Below are 20272 nucleotides of genomic sequence, written 5' to 3'. Positions count from 1 at the left end.
ATTTTTCTTTATTAGTTCAAAGCAAACCGACTGCAGCACGACACGCACACTCCGACACATCGCTTCCCAAAAAAATGATTCACTCTGAAGTGTAAAGTAGATCCATTTACTTCTTCATAAAGTACCGGACCAGTAGTTGTTAAGCTTCAGTAATTATGTATGAGAGGTTCTGGATCAATAATGGATGTGTTCTGCAACACTGCTGATTGACTCTCACCAAGCCTCTGCTTCAGAACAGCTCTGAGCTTCAGTGTCATATGTTTTAAATGTCACATATGTCTGGTGATCCCTGTGCGTTGATTAGTGTGCAAGTATCAAACCAGCCCCAAGTTTGAAGGCAAATCCTCTTTCTTTTTTTTTGGAGGGATTTGTGCTGGCTGTTCTTGAGCAATCTAAGCAGAAAGTCAAGTTAATCAAAGAGGATAATAAGCTAAAGGGAAAGAGGGATGTTCTTTGTGTCTGTGCATGCTGTCCATCCTGCACTGTGTCGTTTGATTAATTTTGTGGCTTTCCGTGAGGCAGATTTAACAGCTGTGGCTCAGCTTGTGCGGTGCCACGTCCCTGAGGCTGTCTTTTTGGAGAGCATCGGTCAGGAAATCACGTTCATACTGCCCTACAGTGGAGCCAGAGACGGGACTTTTGCAGCCCTCTTCCAAAAGCTCGACCTAGCCATGGCTGACCTTGGCCTGACCAGCTACGGTATCTCTGACACCACGCTGGAGGAGGTAAACACTGGGAAAAAAATCACACAACCATACAGAGGGACTTCCTGTTGAGATCAAAGAGAATATGACATTGTTGCTACAAACAGCTTGCTTTCTTGACTTGTACATTCTGTTTTTGTCACTGAATTGCTGGAATTTCTTCCAATAATTAATTTGATCTCTTAAAGTGGTAGTTTAGTTACTTTTAAACTATTAAAATCACTTAATTCTTTTTTAGAACAGTGGAAAGAGTCCAAACCCTGCCAATGCATGTTGCCCAATGTCACCTCTCCAACCCCAGCAAGCATCGCTTTATTTAAGGACTAATATGGTCACTGCTGCGTCAAATGACTCAACTCAAGATCACTGCTACCATTTCTTCTGAATCCTTCAAGTATCTAGCCTAGAATCTAGATCGTCATTTGCCGAAACAAAATATTCACATGGCTTGCCAGGCTATCAAGTTTATGTTTTCATATGAGCCACTGAAGTAGTGTCTGGTGTTCATAAGTGCTAGGGCCCTCGCTTAGATTACATTTCTGCGTTCTGTTGTGAATTAGATCTTAAAACTTGCTGTCGTAGCTGAAAAATGCATGGTCTCTCATTTTACCAGCTAACAAGTCAAATATTCTGGACAGCAAATGTAAATCAAAACTTAGAATGTTTTAAATGGGATTTATTACACAAAACTCAACTTTTGCACCCTCTACTGCAGGGCTATTCAATTCCAGGCCTCGAGGGCCAGTATCCAGCACGTTTTAGTTTTAACCCTGCTTTAACACACCTGATTTCTATCAGCTGGTGATTAACAGGCCTGATGAGCTGCTGCACAGTTGACTCAACCACTGAATCTAGTGTGTCGGACCAGAGAAACCACTGAAACGTGCTGGATACCGGCCCTCGAGGCCCGGACTTGAATAGCCCTGCTCTACTGCCTCTATAAACACTCCAAACGTAAAAAAAGAAAATTCCATCCATCCGTTTGCTATCAGTGTTTGGTTTTAGGAATGATATGCCTAAAGCAAGTCAGTCAAAAAGTTCCTTATTGTGACATTATCATAAGGAAGATTAGCATTGAACTCCTCATTACCTGTCGATGCTGGAGGAGTAGCGGCGCTACTCGGAGCCCCTACCAGATATCTGAGCTTCAAAGCTTAATGACCCTTTGCACTTGACGTCACACCGCTTATGGGACCTCCCCCTTCGTCATAAAGGAAAGCAGAGAAAATGTTTATGCATGCTGAAACTTTTGTAGCTAGTAAAGAAAAGCCAGTTTGTAGCCTTATATTGCTTTTATTTAGTTGATTTCACAGTAAAATTGTAATAGTTTTCTGAACAAACAGACAAAACTGTAAACTCAACTTGTCTTTCTATCAAATGACATTGATGGAGACAGAAGACGCAGATGAATGGCAGCCCGCAAAGTATTTTCAGATTTGCCGCGAACATGTTTTACCGGGTAAGATTAACATTTACATATTTAATGAGATCGACAGGGACTGACTGTGATGGACCTGGAGTGATAAATATGTTTACATTACTCATTTAGTATTGGTAATACTAGCAGTGCTTCCCCTAGGCTCAGGCGTGGCACTGCGCCACTGCGGAAACTCCAGCACCACAGCTACAAACTCCCTGGCCCAGCTCCGCTTTCACGGGAGACACACAGAAGCAAAAGGTTCCACGTGCACCCCGCCCCTTCCCTCTGCTGTCCCGGACGACGCACGGCAGCAGCGTACCGTTCCATGCACGTGTGACAGTGTGAGCGTCCTGTCACTGTGACCAGATTGATCATGTGTCCTGGCTGCTTGGCCATGGGGATGTCCCTTTGGCTGACTGCTTAGGTCGCATTACTCTCACCCGGGAGTCTGGGGATCGAATCCCGCCCGGGCCCTCGTTTCTCCACCCTGCCACACGCGCACACCCCACACTCCCGGGTGCAAGGCACATGGAAGCGAAACAGTCCGTGCGACAAAGCCCAGAAATGTCTTTCTCGACGGTGCTGAAAATACAGAGAATTAAACTGCTGAAAATGTTTTTTATGAGATTGATTTTGCGCAGAGAACTGCATGAACTATAGATCTCACACTTATTTAAGTCTGCGGTATGCCGCACCCGCGCCGCATCCCAGAAGCGCCATGCCGGGCCAAGGCGCCAGTTCTATTTCCTGCTCCGCAGCGGTTGTTTACAACATTGTGGAGTGCTTTACAACAGACATTACAACACAGAACGGCTTTACGGCACAAACCCAACCGCACTTTAAAGTACTATTGATCTTACAATTTTCTAATAAATGGCATGCTTACCCATTATTGATGGATTAGAGTCGCTCAAAACACAACGGCAAGTCTGATCACGTATAAACAAGAGTGACTTTCCGCTTCCTGTTATCAAGTCTCGCGCGACATTCCAAGAAGCGCTTAGCGGTGCGGCTCTTCCTGTGTGACAACTAAACTTCCCAAAACCATGGCGCTTCTGTGGCGTGGCACATCTGTGTCCGGCGTGCCCCAGGCTTTGTACAGAAAAAAGTCAAAATGAAAATGAAACCCAACTTTTTATGAAAATAAAAACATATAAACCTTTCCACTGTTGTCAGATTTGTGTTACACTGTTAGTTACCCAGTAATATTTGGCTATTTGTTAGCAGAAATAGAAGCTACTATCTGCTACCTAAGTAGCCTGATGCTGTTCGTAAATCAAACATGTTACCATCTAGAACTTCAATTTTTGTGAAATTAGAAGTTACATAAAGTGTTTTAACAAATGTTTGAATTAATTTAATAATTTAACAAAAATGTTGGCAAAAAAAAAACCCCAAAAAAAACAAAAAACAAATGACTTAGTGACCTTTACTATTGTGACTAACCGTTAGCTTGTAAACTGACATATTAATTACTCACAACCATTCCAGAGAAACTAACTTCATAAGATGTGAACTACCTCTTTAACATATTAACGCTTCAGAAAGCATCCTCAGAAGTTGGCCATTACATCTGAACCATAAGTAAAGGCCAGACTGACTTCAGAGGAAACAGATTAATGTTTTCTGAATGACCTCTTAAGGTCAACTTCAATACTGCTCAGGAACTACAGTGTTTTGACACTTTCCCAGTAAAGTGGTTTTAATTGAAGTTTTACACATTGCATATTTCAGCTGCTTGCATCAGATAGCTGTCATGGATTTTTATTTATTTATTCAGGTAGATGGATAGTTTGCTAGGATGTGGATGCATCATCATCACAGTAATGTTTTTGACAGTAGCCAAGCATCATCGTAAACTTTATTTATTGCAGTTGACGGTCTTTGGGATTCTAACGAAACTATTATAAACAAAACTGATCTTATAGTGATAAATATGTTTACATTACTCATTTAGTATTGGTAATCCTAGCAGTGCTTCCCCTAGGCTCAGGCGTGGCACTGCGCCACTGCGGAAACTCCAGCACCACAGCTACAAACTCCCTGGCCCAGCTCCGCTTTCACGGGAGACACACAGAAGCAAAAGGTTCCACGTGCACCCCGCCCCTTCCCTCTGCTGTCCCGGACGACGCACGGCAGCAGCGTACCGTTCCATGCACGTGTGACAGTGTGAGCATCCTGTCACTGTGACCAGATTGATCATGTGTCCTGGCTACTTGGCCATGGGGATGTCCCTTTGGCTGACTGCTTAGGTCGCATTACTCTCACCCGGGAGTCTGGGGATCGAATCCCGCCCGGGCCCTCGTTTCTCCATCCTGCCACACGCGCACACCCCACACTCCTGGGTGCAAGGCACAGTCCGTGCGACAAAGCCCAGAAATGTCTTTCTCGACGGTGCTGAAAATACAGAGAATTAAACTGCTGAAAATGTTTTTTATGAGATTGATTTTGCGCAGAGAACTGCATGAACTATAGATCTCACACTTATTTAAGTCTGCGGTATGCCGCACCCGCGCCGCATCCCAGAAGCGCCATGCCGGGCCAAGGCGCCAGTTCTATTTCCTGCTCCGCAGCGGTTGTTTACAACATTGTGGAGTGCTTTACAACAGACATTACAACACAGAACGGCTTTACGGCACAAACCCAACCGCACTTTAAAGTACTATTGATCTTACAATTTTCTAATAAATGGCATGCTTACCCATTATTGATGGATTAGAGTCGCTCAAAACACAACGGCAAGTCTGATCACGTATAAACAAGAGTGACTTTCCGCTTCCTGTTATCAAGTCTCGCGCGACATTCCAAGAAGCGCTTAGCGGTGCGGCTCTTCCTGTGTGACAACTAAACTTCCCAAAACCATGGCGCTTCTGTGGCGTGGCACATCTGTGTCCGGCGTGCCCCAGGCTTTGTACAGAAAAAAGTCAAAATGAAAATGAAACCCAACTTTTTATGAAAATAAAAACATATAAACCTTTCCACTGTTGTCAGATTTGTGTTACACTGTTAGTTACCCAGTAATATTTGGCTATTTGTTAGCAGAAATAGAAGCTACTATCTGCTACCTAAGTAGCCTGATGCTGTTCGTAAATCAAACATGTTACCATCTAGAACTTCAATTTTTGTGAAATTAGAAGTTACATAAAGTGTTTTAACAAATGTTTGAATTAATTTAATAATTTAACAAAAATGTTGGCAAAAAAAAACCCCCAAAAAAAACAAAAAACAAATGACTTAGTGACCTTTACTATTGTGACTAACCGTTAGCTTGTAAACTGACATATTAATTACTCACAACCATTCCAGAGAAACTAACTTCATAAGATGTGAACTACCTCTTTAACATATTAACGCTTCAGAAAGCATCCTCAGAAGTTGGCCATTACATCTGAACCATAAGTAAAGGCCAGACTGACTTCAGAGGAAACAGATTAATGTTTTCTGAATGACCTCTTAAGGTCAACTTCAATACTGCTCAGGAACTACAGTGTTTTGACACTTTCCCAGTAAAGTGGTTTTAATTGAAGTTTTACACATTGCATATTTCAGCTGCTTGCATCAGATAGCTGTCATGGATTTTTATTTATTTATTCAGGTAGATGGATAGTTTGCTAGGATGTGGATGCATCATCATCACAGTAATGTTTTTGACAGTAGCCAAGCATCATCGTAAACTTTATTTATTGCAGTTGACGGTCTTTGGGATTCTAACGAAACTATTATAAACAAAACTGATCTTATAAGCTTCCAGATATAATTTACTCAGTAATATAAAACCATTCTGCTCTAAATATATGTTTTTAGGTCTATAAGTGACTCATGCTGTGTGACGTCACCCTCACTAGTCTGGGATTTTAAACGTGACTGTTGGTTGACTGGTGCTGAAAGACTTAGGGCCTCTGGGAAATGAAAATACTCTCTTTAAATTAATAAAAAACAACCATGACAAGGTATTTTTTTTTACTCGTGCTTTCATATGAAGTCTGAATACACTGCTGTTTAAGCTTCAGTGATGTATTTCAAGATTTTACAGTAAATACAAGCAAAATAAAATCAGTAGCATATATATTTTTCTTAAATAACATTCAGAGGTTTTCACACTCTGGATTTTAAAGAAAACGTTCCCACAAACATGACATTCACTCATGTTCAGCTCATTTTCCCACATGACGGCTTCAGATAAACATTTTATGTGTGTGAGCTATGAAATAATAAATTGCCACTCAATAAATGTTCAAACATGAGGAGATTTGTGCCCAAATGAGCTGATTCTCAACAGAAACATCACAGATCTCACTGGCATCTGCAGGATAGTTGTGCAGAAGTCTGTTGGTTTATAATAAGTGATAAAAATAAAGCTACAAAGCAGTTTGTACTCTTGTACTGCAGTATAATTAGCTTGCACTCATTCTGTGCTTGTAACCAAGTGGAGAACATACATATGGAGCTCATACATATTTAAAAATTCAGGCACTTTTTGTTTATTTTGCAGATATTTCTTAAAGTGGCTGAAGACACTGGGGTGGATGCAGAACTACCAGGTAAGAGTGTTTACATGTTTTATTACTTTTTTAATACAGAACAACTAATTTATGTTTAAATGAACTTTAAATCCCTAAAAACTCTTTTTTAAATCTCTTTTCTTTTTTACACTAGAAACAGTAAATTTTTGTACCAAAATTTGAAAATGATGCAGTCAAGGCAGGACTTAATAAACTCGTAACATATTTATTATCAATGTTAAATTTACTTCTGTTGCACATTGAAAACCACCAGACCTGACCAAACTATTGTAGTCACAAATATTCCAAATCATATATTAAAAGGATTATAAATGGGCTCTAGTTAGGTTCTCATGAGGAAATAGGCAGATTTTAAAAAGTCAAACATGTTGGTATTCCACACAAGAAGAAGACTAAGTGTTGCACAACTTTAGGGTAAAAGTACTTGTGTGTATTTGTTTATTTTAACAAGAAATTGGAAATCATTTCAAGTAACTGACCTCAAAACCGACAGTTTTAAAGAACTTGAGTAAGTCTACGCTAAATAACACGTAACTCATATTTGTGTGTTGTTGAAAAAGAAGAAAAGTTTAGCTAAGCTAAACATCAAATTATTCTTGAGCCCCAAAATAGACCTAAAATGCTCGGATTAGAAAAGGCCACTCAGATATACGTCACAATGTCACTTAACATTCATGGACTCATCCAGCTTGGCTCGTGACGGGAAACGCTGTTGTTGGTTGAGCGTCCAGGAAACAGCAGAGCCCGTCCCAGCCTATATGTATGTCGATGGTCCCAGCTAGTAGAAGCTAACTGTTAGCATTAGCAACCCCACAACATGGCAAAACTCGTCCAGGCTTTTGTTATTTGTGGAAGTAAAGTATCAATGTTGCAGAACAAACAGAGTCAGTGGTAGAGTTGTGTTGCTGTTGGCCAATAAGAGGAGAGATGTCTGAATATCAGGAAATAAGAATGTAACTCCTGTTGTCTGAAGCTTAGCTCTACTCTGGCTAACTTCCTGAAACAGGCAAACAAGAACTTTTCTCCTACAGAGATCAACTCACAAGGCATTCATTTGTTCCAGAAACCACTGAATGTGAACTTGGTCTTTAACTTAGTATGAATTGATTACGCATAGCATTCTGGGATGCGCCTGGCCATTGGAAGGCTGACGAGTGCAAACACACCGTGAAACAAACAATACTATCGCAGAGAAAAAGCGGATTTGGGTGAAAGAAATTGTTAAACAACATTATAAAATCCCAAAGAGGATGTGGAATATACAGGGATAGGTTATATAAAGACGCCTGGGACTGATATGTGGATAAAATCAGCAGTAAAAATGTTTTTTATCCACATGAAAGACCCAAGACCGGAGCACTGATGACATATCGTTGTCGCAGCAGCTCTGCATAATGGACATTTTTGGCTTTCTGGTTTGTGGTGTGAGCAGATGTAAACATCCAGATGAGAGGTAAACATTTTATTTGCTGGTTTTTCAAGTAAAACAATCAAAATTGTCATCCCACAGAAGAAGTGTAGCGAGAGAAGTTGTGTTGTGTGTCAGTGCACCCGCATTAGCTTACCGGCGTGTGTGTGTGTTTGTGTGTGTGTGTTTCGTGTGCATGTCGCAGTTGAAGGAAAGAAACTATGTATAAAAATTGTACACCATCTGTAACTTACCTGAATGAAAATACTCCAGAAGGTGATGTTTGGTCGCCTTACAGCTGCGAGTCGACAAGACTTTGTTATGCTAGATACTTGGTCTCTGTGGTTTTGCCTCTAAGCAGGAAAATGGTGAAAAGTTGGCTCGTTCTCCACCTTTATTCCCCTGGCGATCACGTGTGTCATCCCACAACACAGCAATGATTTACTAGAGTTGTGTAATATAACCGATCAACTGAATAATAGATTAATTTAAGCTGCAAGAATGAGACTGAACGTGCTGTTTACAGTAATAACATGCAACAACTAAGGACTCACATGCCTCCAACAGGGCGGACGTCACGATCACAAGCCTTATTAAGTCAATCAAACGTTTTAGGTTTTTGTGTATGTATCTTACAGGAACCAACAAACATTTGGTTAATAGTTGCTGAAGCCATTTTTTCAGGTCCAATTCTGATTTGCCTGAAAGAAGTTAATTAAATTTAGTTGTATTAAAGTTGGTAACCTTTTTACCAGTGAACAGATGTAAAAAATAACCGTTACTAGCTTTTAGGTTTAGTCCATAAAAGTACATCCATTGACAAATAGTGGAGGTAATTCTAAATGGCTGTGAAAATAATTTATAGTAAACTTATGAAGGTATTTTTGGTTATTTATTCATAAACACTAGAGTAAATATTAACACTGAGAGGCTGTTTTCACCCACACATCATAACCTATTTCTACAAGATCATTTCCAACTAAAGTAATTTTGAAAACAGCCCATGAACACAACTGAAGACAAATCATTTGAAAAATAACCCCATTTTCTAAAGAAAGTTCAGCTAATTGGTTGACACTCCAGGCTTTTGGAGCAATAAACCATTAGAAGAAAATAAAGTAAAACTCCAAACACCAGAAGGATCTAAGTATTTCAAAGAGATAACAAACCTGTGGAGGGTTAGGGGTTAGGGTCAGGAAGATAAATGGAGGATAAACAAAAGATGTGACAGGAAGTGGAAGGAAACTGGAGGCTTAAATAGTGCTGAGGTTAAACAGGTAAAAGAAAGGTGAGATGAGAGGCAATTTAGGAAAAATAAACTTTGGGTGGATTGAGGAGAAAAACCCATTATAACTTTTGTTTACTGGTTTTCTATAGACTCCTTGTATGTTTTAGGTCTAAATGGAGACAAACTGACTAACATCGGCAAATAAGCCACCAGTTAGCAGCTCTACAACATTTGGTTTCAATCCAAAGGACATCTTTCAGTTTATTGAATCCATTCAAGTGCCTGAAACACCGGAGTTCATGCTTTTTACATGGCATAAAATGGCATCTTGCGAGGCAGAGAGCTATTCTTATTGTTATTTATATCCCCAAATTGGGTCAGGCCAAAACAACATATCTTATTTGTATTCCCACAGCAACACAGGAGCCATTGGTGAGGGACTGGAAGAGAAGCTCCCGTGATTCCAGGAGAAACAGCGTCGCCAATGTCTGCTCTAAAACGGAGCACTTCAACAGGACCAGTGGCACGTGCTTCTCTTATTGCAGTTTGTTTATGGCTGTGGTTGACAGGACAGAAATGATGGGATAAACTTAGTTGCTCTCTCTGATCAAAATTTGTTTTTCTTGCAGAGTTGAAGGAAAAGTTTTCAAGGAAAGTAGAAGGTACGTTTTGGACTTTGTCCTTGCCTGTACAATCACTTTCTTGGGGTTAAGTGGAAAGATTATGAACCACAGATTCCAAGATCGATCATAATGGGCAATATGAGATCACTGGCCAACAAGATGGATGAACTCCAAGCCCTTTCAAGGACTCAGCCAGAGTATTGGCAGTGCAGTGTTATGTGTTTCACTGAGACGTGGCTGCAGGACCATATCCCCGATTCTAGCGTCTTTCTGCAAGGATTACTGACTGTACGAGCAGACGGAGATCTGAAGAGGAGCGGGAAAAGAAAAGGAGGTGGAGTGGCAGTGCTTGTCAACAACAGATGGTGCCATCCAGGTCATGTTTCGGTCAGTGGCAGATTTAGCAATTTGGGGGCCCAAGGCAAACACAGACATGGGGCCCCCTTACACGAAATTGTCGACAATCTTATCTTTAACTGAATTTGCGAAACTCTTCCCTCTTTTGACATGGGTTATTTTCAGTTTTTATTAGTCCTTCCCTTTTTTCCTGTCTTTCTCTCCCTTTGAGTGCCTTCAATATTTGCTCTGCTTTCTTCATCCAGTCAGTGCTCCTGTGCTTTTGCCTTTCTTTTTTTCTTCTATTTTCCATTTTGTTCTATGTTTTCCTCCCTTTAAACATTTTCCTCTGTCTTTCCTTTTCTGCTTCCTTTGATGTTTACATAGAAAAACGACGTCACTTTTTGAAGTGAAAGCTTCAAAAGCTTTTTTAAAACAAGCTGCTTCTTTCTCTTATTGGAGCCACGAGGATAACTCCATTTAATGCTTAATGTTTTGACTACCGCTTCGAGTTTGTTACGAATGCTCCCACCTCTCTTCTTCTTATTTGTGGTCTTATGGCACTTGGCAAACAACAATTTAGTGCATTACTGCCACCAACTGGATTGGAGTGGAATGACTACCAGCCACTCCCTGTTTGTGCATTGCCGTATTAAAGGAATAGTCCATTGTGGCATTAACAGAGGGGTGCCAGCGGTCAGGGCTAAGGGAACCCCCAACACAAGGGGGCTCCAGGTGACCGCTGACCTTTGCCTAATGGTAAAACTGCCTCTAGTTTCAGTGAAATGTCGTCTCTGCAGCCCAGATGTTGAACTCTTGGCAGTAAGTTGTCACCCATATTATTTGCCAAGAGAGTTCACCAGTGTTGTCTTGGCAACCGTTTATATTCCACCTTCAGCCATTGCTGAAAGTGCATGTGATGCCATAAGCTACAACCCCAGCACCCCAATGCATTTGTGGCTATATCTGACGATTTCAATCATGCCTCACTCTCTGCTACACTTCCAACATTTCAACAGTTTGTCAGCTGCTCCACCTGAGAAAACAAGATATTGGATTTGTGTTATGCAAATGTAAAAAATGCATACATATCCAAAACAAGACCTCCTCTGGGACAATCAGATCACAGTCTTGTTTTTCTCTGCTCAGAATACAAACCACTGTGCAGAGGCAACCTGTGACAAGAAGAACTGTGAGAAAATGGTCACAGGATGCTGAAGAAACCCTGCAGAGATGTTTTGAGACCACAGATTGGATGACTCTGCCAAGGATATGTAGAGGACATCAATGCCATGACTGGATGTGTCACTGACTATATAAACTTCTGTGTGGACATCATCATACCCACCAGAACAGTGAGGTGCTTTGCTAATAACAAACCCTGGATCACCAGTGAACTGAAGAATCTGCTCAATGAAAAAAAAAGAGCCTTCAAGGAGGGGGACAGGGAATTATTGAGGAGTATACAGAAGCAACTGAAGATCAAAATCAGATGCAGCAAGGAGGCATACAGGAAGAAGCTGGAGAATAAACTACAGAGGAACAATATCAGAGATGTCTGGTCAGGGATGAGGAAGATCACAGAGCTGGTGGAGCACTTTGTGGCATGGTGTGGAAAGAATCATCTGACCTTGAACATGAACAAAACGAAGGAGATGATTTTAGACTTCAAAAGAAACAAAGTGGAGTCAAACACTGTTTCCATCATGGGAGAAGAAGTGGAGGTGGTTGAGGAATACAAATACCTTTGAGTTCACCTGGACAACAGGCTGGACTTGAGAAAGAACAGCAAAGTAATTTACAAGAAGGGACACAGCAGACTGCACTTCTTGAGGACGCTTAGGTCCTTCAATGTCTGTAGCAAGATGCTGCAGGTCTTCTACAAGTCTGTTGTTGAGAGTGTAATCTCTTCAGCCATCGTCTGTTGGGGTAGCAGCATCAGAAGCAGGGCCCTGAAAAGGCTCAACAGCCTAATAAAAAACGCTGGTTCTGTTCTGGGGACGACTGTGGAACCACTGGAGGAGATAATGCAAAGAAGGATTCTCCAGAGAATCAAGAAAATGATGGACAACCCTGAGCATTCTCTTCACAAGACTGTCCGACAATGGAAGAGTGTCTTCAGTCAGAGGCTTCTTCAGTTTCGCTGCAACACTGACCGCTACTGGAGATCCTTCCTGCCAACAGCCATTGTAATATACAACAACTCTTTGATGACTATTATTATTCTGAACTACTCTAGCAATCAATTTCCCTCTGGGATTAATAAAGTATTATTGAATTGAATTGAATTGAATTGAATTGAATTGAATTGAAACTGTGCGTTAACTCTATGGAGTTTAACGCTATGTTTTACAAATTATCATGATACTGAAGTCAGGCATGTGTGTGAACAATAAGACGAAGAATACAATGAGCAATAAATCACTGTTCTTATCATAATATAAATGCACATTTTTATATTGCCATTTGTCAGGACAGAATAAATGAATGAAGAAATACTTAATCTAAAGCTCTCTGCACCACAGCAGAACACGAATAGCTCATATGACACATGGGAGCTTGTAAACTTGTCTTTTTTTTGTGAATAGTCCTGGTGATCCACAGGTGCTAGCAGGCCAGTGAGAGTTGGAAGTATGGAAAGCCCAAAGGGTCATGTTTTGGTTTTGAAATGCCAAAGGGCCTTTATTTTAGCCCTGCTGAATCTATTTAAAAGATGACTAATAGAACTAGTTAAATGTGAATCCAAACGTATTCCAAGGCCGCTTCTTGTTTCTCTCTTGCACCAAACCGGTACAAAATTTTGAAAATGAAAAATCATGCCTATAGTTGTAGCGTACCAAATGACCAAGTACTTGAGAAGGACCTGGCTGCAGCACGCAGAAAGGGGCGGCGTCGGGCCAGTTGTCAGACTCATAACATATTTGGAAAATGCAACACTCAAGTTTCGGAACTGAAGGGAGTGCAATATCTTTAACGTATCCTGTGGTATATCACAGATGCTGCAGAAGAAGACTTTATCAAATTCTTTGACTAAAGTTTATCTTTCCTGGCTCATAAAATGACTTTGTAATTTTATAAGTTTTATCATATTTGGTTGAATTGAATACTGTATATCTTTAAATCCAAAGTGTTTTAATAATGTGTCCAATACTCTACAGTAATGAATGATGGGCTCACATGAATGTTTTTCCTGTAATGATTTATTTCAGATCTTAAATTCAACTAATACTAATCTGGTGTAGTTTAAGATCTGAAATAAATCATTACAGGAATAACATTCAGGTGAACCCATCATCATTCACCCAAGTTCATAGAAACTCGTATCGGTACCACGAGCCACAGTGGCCTGACCATACGAGTGTGGCCTGTAAGTTAAAAGTTAACTTCTGGTCATTTTGATGAATTATTTGGTGATTTAGTATGCTACATAGTTATACACCTTCTACCAGGTAAAGTTAGTAGTAGAGGTAGTTATGGTTAGAATTTCATTATTTTTACAAAAATTACCTTGTTTTGTAAAATTAGCAAACTACTAGTGAATACCATATGAAACTTTTAGGACAGAAACTTCTATCTTGCTGTCTATCAGTTTGTTGATCTGTTCAAATGATAAATGGCCAGTATTTGATAAAGCGTCTTCTAGGGTTGTACAACCCCCCAAAGTGCTTCACATGAGTCATTCACCCCCACACAAAGTCACACACCGGTGATGATGAGCTACTTTGTAGCTACAGCTGCCCTGCCACTGATGGAGGCGAGGCTACCGAACACTGGTGCCACCGGTCCCTCCGGGGAACTGAAATTGTTCAAAGAGCTTCATTAAACAGCTAAGACGGTTTCTATGGAAACTCGCATCAAACCATCACCTTAAATCTAGACACCCAAAATGTTCATAGAACACACATCTTCCCACATTTTTTTTCATTTGTTCCCCTAAAGTAGTATTTTCCAATTTTCCATGTAAAACTTAAAACATTCCCAGCACTGATTAATGAGTGAGAGCAGTTGGCCATTTTTGATCAGACCATTAGCGACGCCGAGAAGCATGCTCAGCATATCCTTCACATAGATGCATGGATGATAAATAACACTGCAAATTTTAAATGCCCCTTTGCCAGATTGTAAGAAAAGGGCCAGCATCAATGGAAGAGGATCCGCGGTCATCACTGGCTGGAAACTGATCAGAAGGCAGTTCCTGGCGCTCTTCATCAAGCGCTTCCACCACGCCCGAAGGAGCCGCAAGGGACTCATTGCCCAGGTAATGGCCTCAGTTTGTCATACTGATGAATTGAAGGGTTCCACTAGCACGGTTGCATGGGAGGATCAGCGTAGGTTTGTGCATAACACATGTTGGCCTCCAAAATCATTTAGTGACACGTGAGATTGTTTAAACTTGCAGGGGGAGAAGCATCTATCTGGGTGCAGTCAATAGTTTATGTTGTTCGAACAGAAATCCCGACAAAAAGTGTTGAAGAACGAACAGCAGCATCCAGGATGATGTAACGCCATGTCAAGAAGCTGCATCTGCAATAACCATCTTCATTTTATGAGGCATGTGCTGCACGGAAAGGCTCTGGAGACACAAATTGAGGTGGGGTGGGTTTATGGAGCAGACATTTTTCAGCATGCCCTTTGAGACTACAACACATAGAGCAAAGCCAGAGTAGAAAGTTGCTGACAAATGATGAAAAGTGCTCCGTTTGTTGCATTTCATTCCTCACTGTAACTCTCACCTGACCACTGGGAAGAGAAAGACAGAAAAGATGTGACACTTCTAATCATGTGTTCTGATGAACAATTATGCAGATGACACATTTCTATTAGCTCATTAGGTGTATGTCTGTATTATTTTGTTCATCATAAACATAATTTCAAAAGTCAAAACTAATAAGGAGACATACTGTCCACTAGTCCAAACCAATTTCAGTTAACCAACCAAGGTGTAAACATGTGACACTGTAGTGACACTTACTGTCCTCCATCTATATTTATATTGTGTTCCTAATATCGTGTAATGACATCAGTTATCATTTCTTCCATGATGCTGGCATAATCATAACTAATATTGAACATCTTCCTCTGTGTTGTGGAACTATTATGGGACAGAAAGGACACCTCTGGTAGGTTCCTCCTGTAATTTGCTGCAGTTCCAGTCCCCATTAGTCACTGTCAGTCCTGGATGTCGCTCTTTATTGGGGAATGCACAGCAGGATGGTACAATGAGAGTGTGAATGTCTGAGTACAAAGTTGCACATTGTCTGCAAAGCCTTCTTCCAATTTTGGCTAAAGGTCCTCCCCCCTCCCCATCTATCATCCCCTATTGTCAGTAAATACGATTGTGTAGAGTGGTAATCTCTTTGAATGTATGCTTTTATGAGAATATCAAAAATGATTCTGGCAGGAAACACAAAAGCAGTGATTTATGGGCCTGGGAAGTTGTAGGAAGGCAGTTCGGGATAATGTTGGGGATGTAATGCAGCTGCTGGATGAGCCCGTGCTGTTTAGCAGGTAAAGAGGTGCATGGGTGTGTAAATGTCTTTGTTTGACCTTTTCAGATGTTAAAAAATGATAAATGTAACTTTTATCATTTTCATAACTATCAATGTCATCTGATAAGAAATGACACATAACTATTTCATAGTAATGAACGATATAATGTATTGTATTGTGATATTGAATGCTTTTTTTTACATTTTAAAGGTGATGCAAGAAATACTAAAAATTCCTAAATTCCTGCCTATGAATGAAATTTAGAATGTCCGTACACATGGTCAAAATCTTGATTTATGAAACATGCGGTGGCCTCTTGTACGCACGCTCCTCACTCATCTGATGATAAATCCCACCTGTGCAATCCCAGGTGTTTCCCTGTGATCCACTGATTTCCCTCTTTCCAATTCATTTACTCTTTCTCTATCCTTATATTATTATTTTTTACATCACAATTTATTTTCCTCTCTTTTTTAAACATTTTTTTTATCAGTTTTTGAACTCTTTTTTTATTCTTTAACTTCTTTTTTTGGGGGGGAAGGACCTCGTGATTTTTATCTTAAAGAGCAAGTCACCTCCAAATCTACTTACTTTTGCGGCTAAACCATATAAATGAGTGTCTAATCTTGCTGTAGACTCATGCAGTCAATAATGTTGCACTTTAGTGCATCTTAGTTAAAATTAAAATATTCTGCCTAAAACTGTCAGTGTTGCGCCGTCGTCAGGTAAAATCTCTGCACTGCATTTTTATTTAAATCTGCTATTGCTATTGGCAAAGAAGTTAGCTGGTACATTATGATGTCACAATGCTGTTGTGAGGCTGTGTGCGTGCATTTGTTAGCAGCTCCGCCCATTCGGTCTGCCAGACAACAACATTTGTTGCGTTTTTCAAACATCAAGTGGGAGTGAAGTAAATAAATTGTAGGGGATGACTTGCTAGGCACTAAGTACTTTCTTTCTTTCTTTCTTTCTTTCTTTCTTTCTTTCTTTCTTTCTTTCTTTCTTTCTTTCTTTCTTTCTTTCTTTCTTTCCTTCCTGAGCTTTCAATCAGTCTGGCTACCTTGGCAACGCAGCATGTATGATTGGGGTTCTTGTAGTTGTAAAATAGAATATGAACTGGAATCGGATTTGTGTGGTTTATCTGTCGCTCCACAATGGGTCTCAAGTCACAGCAGAGCTCCAGAAAGATCTTCTTCAGGAATCAGATCACGGCGCTTGTGGAGGACGTGTTTAGTCTAGCGTGCCCTCTCTGCCAAATCCTCAATAACACAAAATCAGCCATTCTACAGTGTCAGATTCCAGTCAGTCACAGGTATCTTGTATGCTTTTGCGCCAGTTATGTGACACAACTGTTTAATTACTTATTTGGTAAAATAGTCTGTGGACGGGGAAAATGTATCGAAGAGCTGAGACCGTCAGTAATGAGGTTCTCCCATTCTACCACTAGATGCTGTTCGTACGCATAGTCTGAGCTTTTCTTATATGTAGGAACATTTCCACACACAAGTACAAAATGAAGAATACCACACAATGCTAGACCTGAAATAACACATGGTATCAGTATAAAACGCCTGGTAATTATCAAAATAAAAGACTAATGCAGAGATGTGATTTCCTATCAATGTAGATTTCGTCAATACATGTGGTCTAACGGGTTATCTTTCGAGATGAGCAAGAGTGTGTTTTTCATGGCTTTAATCCTGGCAGTGGAGAGGCACAACTTCATATGTGACATCAAACAGTGATATCAAATGTATGGCATAAGCAAAACATGACCTTTGAACTTCCGAGGGGTTTTGGGATCTACCAACAGCCTTTAGTGTTTGAGGCTCCCATCATTTTTTGCCTTAAGAAGCTCCTTATTTGGCTTTTATTAACCGCTACATATCTGCATTCCTATTGGGTCAGGATTAGATAGTAATAAATTCAGATATGGTTATGTGGTTCCCTTTTTTTTTTTTGTTATTTTCATTCCAATTAAGAATTATTTTATTTTATTCTTTTGAATGTTTTCTAAGCTTTTGTCATTGTTTTCACACAGCCTGGCCAAAAAGAAGTAACTAAGCAAATAGGTATAGAAGCCTCCTATTGGATAGTTACTTTCAGCTGGCAACACGTTATTTAACCCCATTGAGAATCTTTGGGACGTGCTGGAGAAGGGTTTGTGCAGCCTACCATCATCATCACTATCTTTGTGGGAACTTTGTAGGAATCTTAAGTCATGTTCAATTAATCCAACCCTTTGGTTTAAAGTTAAAGTCCCACAGTTGTCACACACACACACACACACACACACACACACACACACACACACACACACACACACACACACACACACACACACACACACACACACACACACACTGGTGTGTGGTGGAAATTGTCTTCTGTATTTGAACAATCCCCATGGAGAGCTGTGAGCTGCAGCAGTGGCTGTGGTCGGGAACAAATAGGTGGTTTAATCCCCCAAACCAACCCTTAAAGTTGAGTGTCAAGCAGGGAGGCATTGGGTCCCATTGTTAAAGCCTTTGGTACGACCCAATGGGGATCTGAACCCAGATTTCTCAGTCCCAGGACAGACGCTCTACCACTTTGCCACTGAGCTGGTTAGAATTAAGTTTCCACTAAACTCCTGCATTATTGCTTTGACTTTAGGAGCATAAAGACTCCCTGTTTTGTTTTTTCTCCCCAATTTCATTCAGCGGCAGACGCACCAGCTGTCACCTGCAGTTACTGTAGAGAAAAGCAGACAGGAGGAAAAAAGGGGCAGGGCAACAGAACCAAAAAGCTCTTTTGTTTTGTGGATTTCTGTTAAGAGTTGCATTCTTACTCCTGCTCTTTATCTTTAGCCCTTCCTGCACACTTCCACAACCATTCAGCCCTGAGAAGTAAATTCAGGATTTCTGATTGTGGCAACTTAAATTGACTTTGCAAATCGCAGCTGTTGCAAACCTCCTGTTTTAGCTGCACAATGTGGCGCACCCTATGACTGATTAAAACAGAAAGATATTGTCCTATTTTTTTATATTTGTTCCTGTGACCTTTTTGTCAGCTCTAGCAATGCAATGAAAAGAGAATTACATGAAAATAAGTGGATAGGAAAAAAAGGTTGGGGATGAGTGTCTTTTTGGTTGTTGTTGTGTTTTGTGTGTTAAATAACAAGAGAACAGAGAAAGGCGAGAACCTAATTATATCTGAGTGGCCAGATGACGGTGGTTGTGTCGGAAGTGTTTAATCAAACTCATAAAGCATGCAGAGGAGCTCAAAACAGGTTGGCGGGGAGCATATTAATGTGCGTGTGTTATTGCGTTGGTCCTGTGTTATTGTTAATTGCATCAGCCGCTTTTGCATTTTGTTGCACGTAATGGCAGTGCGTTGTGGCGAGGGTGGGCTCTGGGAGAGAGTAATGAAAGTGATATCTTGTTGTTGGTTTGTGGGAATGTTGACACATGTAAACACGTGTTTGTATTTGTGTTTAGACACAAAGTGAAGATAGCTTCCCCCCATTTCAAGGAGCTGAGTTTCTATGACTGTATCACGTTGTAACATGAGTCCAGACAACTCCTTCTGACCAAATGTAAAGGTACCGTAGTTTAAGTTTTATGTTGCTTTGCTTTTGGGAGAAAATCTAAAACATTGCAAAGAAACACAAATTTTACACTAATATTTGGATTTATTCATGCAGCTGTGTAATTAGTAGAGTTTTCTGTTTTGTCTGTCTGTGTGTATGATGGTTAGTAAAATATCTTGTGAATGGGATGAATTTTAATGAAACGTTTAGAAAGTAATCCATGAACTGTCATATGCAGTAATGACTCTAACATGTCAAATTCACTGATATTGGGGTAACCTTTGGTGTTACAAGAGCTGAGTCGTTTACAAAACACACCTTGAGTCTGAACAGTGCGCTAGATATTGTGTTATTTGGTGAGATTGTGCAGATTGGGATATTTACGTTTTGATCAAAACTCAAATACAGGTCTCATTCAACTTTTAATTTCAATTAATGTGCTGTGATTGTCAATATGAATAGTTTTTTGGTGGAAAACGTTCTCACGCTCCTGCTTCAGGGGATAGAAATGGTGTCGGAGGAGTGGTTGATAGAAAATGACAAGTCTTACTCATTAACATTTATGATGTGAACATAAAGGGACAGCGGTAGCTCAGGAGGTGGAAAGGGTTGTGCAATATTTGGAAGGTTACAGGTTTGATCCCGGCTCTCCGAGATTGAACAAGTATTACACAGTTTCTCCGTGAACAACACTTTTAAGGCTATTCATAAAGCAGGTGAAAAATAACCAAAGTTGATCTAATACACAACATCCCCACAAACTATAATGAAAGTATGAAAATGTTCACAGAGAATCCATTTTTTGCTTTTCATTTTTGAGAATTATTGGTCACTTAGAGTTTTTCATGCAAGCAGAACATGAAAATAGTTTCCTACACCTATCTTCTGCATTAGGTTCTGACATAAAATAGATGGTGAAACTCTAGGATTAGAAAATCCTGACAGATCTATGTCACATGGTCAATTACA

The 20272-nt window shown here is 40.3% G+C and overlaps 1 protein-coding gene across 2 annotated transcripts in view; it reads left to right on the top strand.

The window, feature by feature from the left end:
* LOC107377411 (phospholipid-transporting ATPase ABCA1) overlaps positions 1 to 20272 on the top strand; it is a 324049-nt gene that overhangs the window by 142944 nt on the left and 160833 nt on the right. For both annotated transcript variants that reach the window (XM_054747824.2, XM_015946964.3), the window contains exons 25-29: positions 523 to 725; positions 6617 to 6665; positions 9699 to 9806; positions 9913 to 9945; positions 14361 to 14500. In XM_054747824.2, the coding sequence (XP_054603799.2) occupies positions 523 to 725; positions 6617 to 6665; positions 9699 to 9806; positions 9913 to 9945; positions 14361 to 14500 (533 nt within the window). The remainder of the gene's footprint in view (positions 1 to 522; positions 726 to 6616; positions 6666 to 9698; positions 9807 to 9912; positions 9946 to 14360; positions 14501 to 20272) is intronic.

This window comes from Nothobranchius furzeri, chromosome 2 (assembly GCF_043380555.1).
Source record: "Nothobranchius furzeri strain GRZ-AD chromosome 2, NfurGRZ-RIMD1, whole genome shotgun sequence".
Classification (NCBI taxonomy): Eukaryota; Metazoa; Chordata; class Actinopteri; order Cyprinodontiformes; family Nothobranchiidae; genus Nothobranchius; species Nothobranchius furzeri.
Note: the sequence above shows the minus strand (reverse complement) of the source record. Positions and strands in the feature narration are given on the sequence as shown.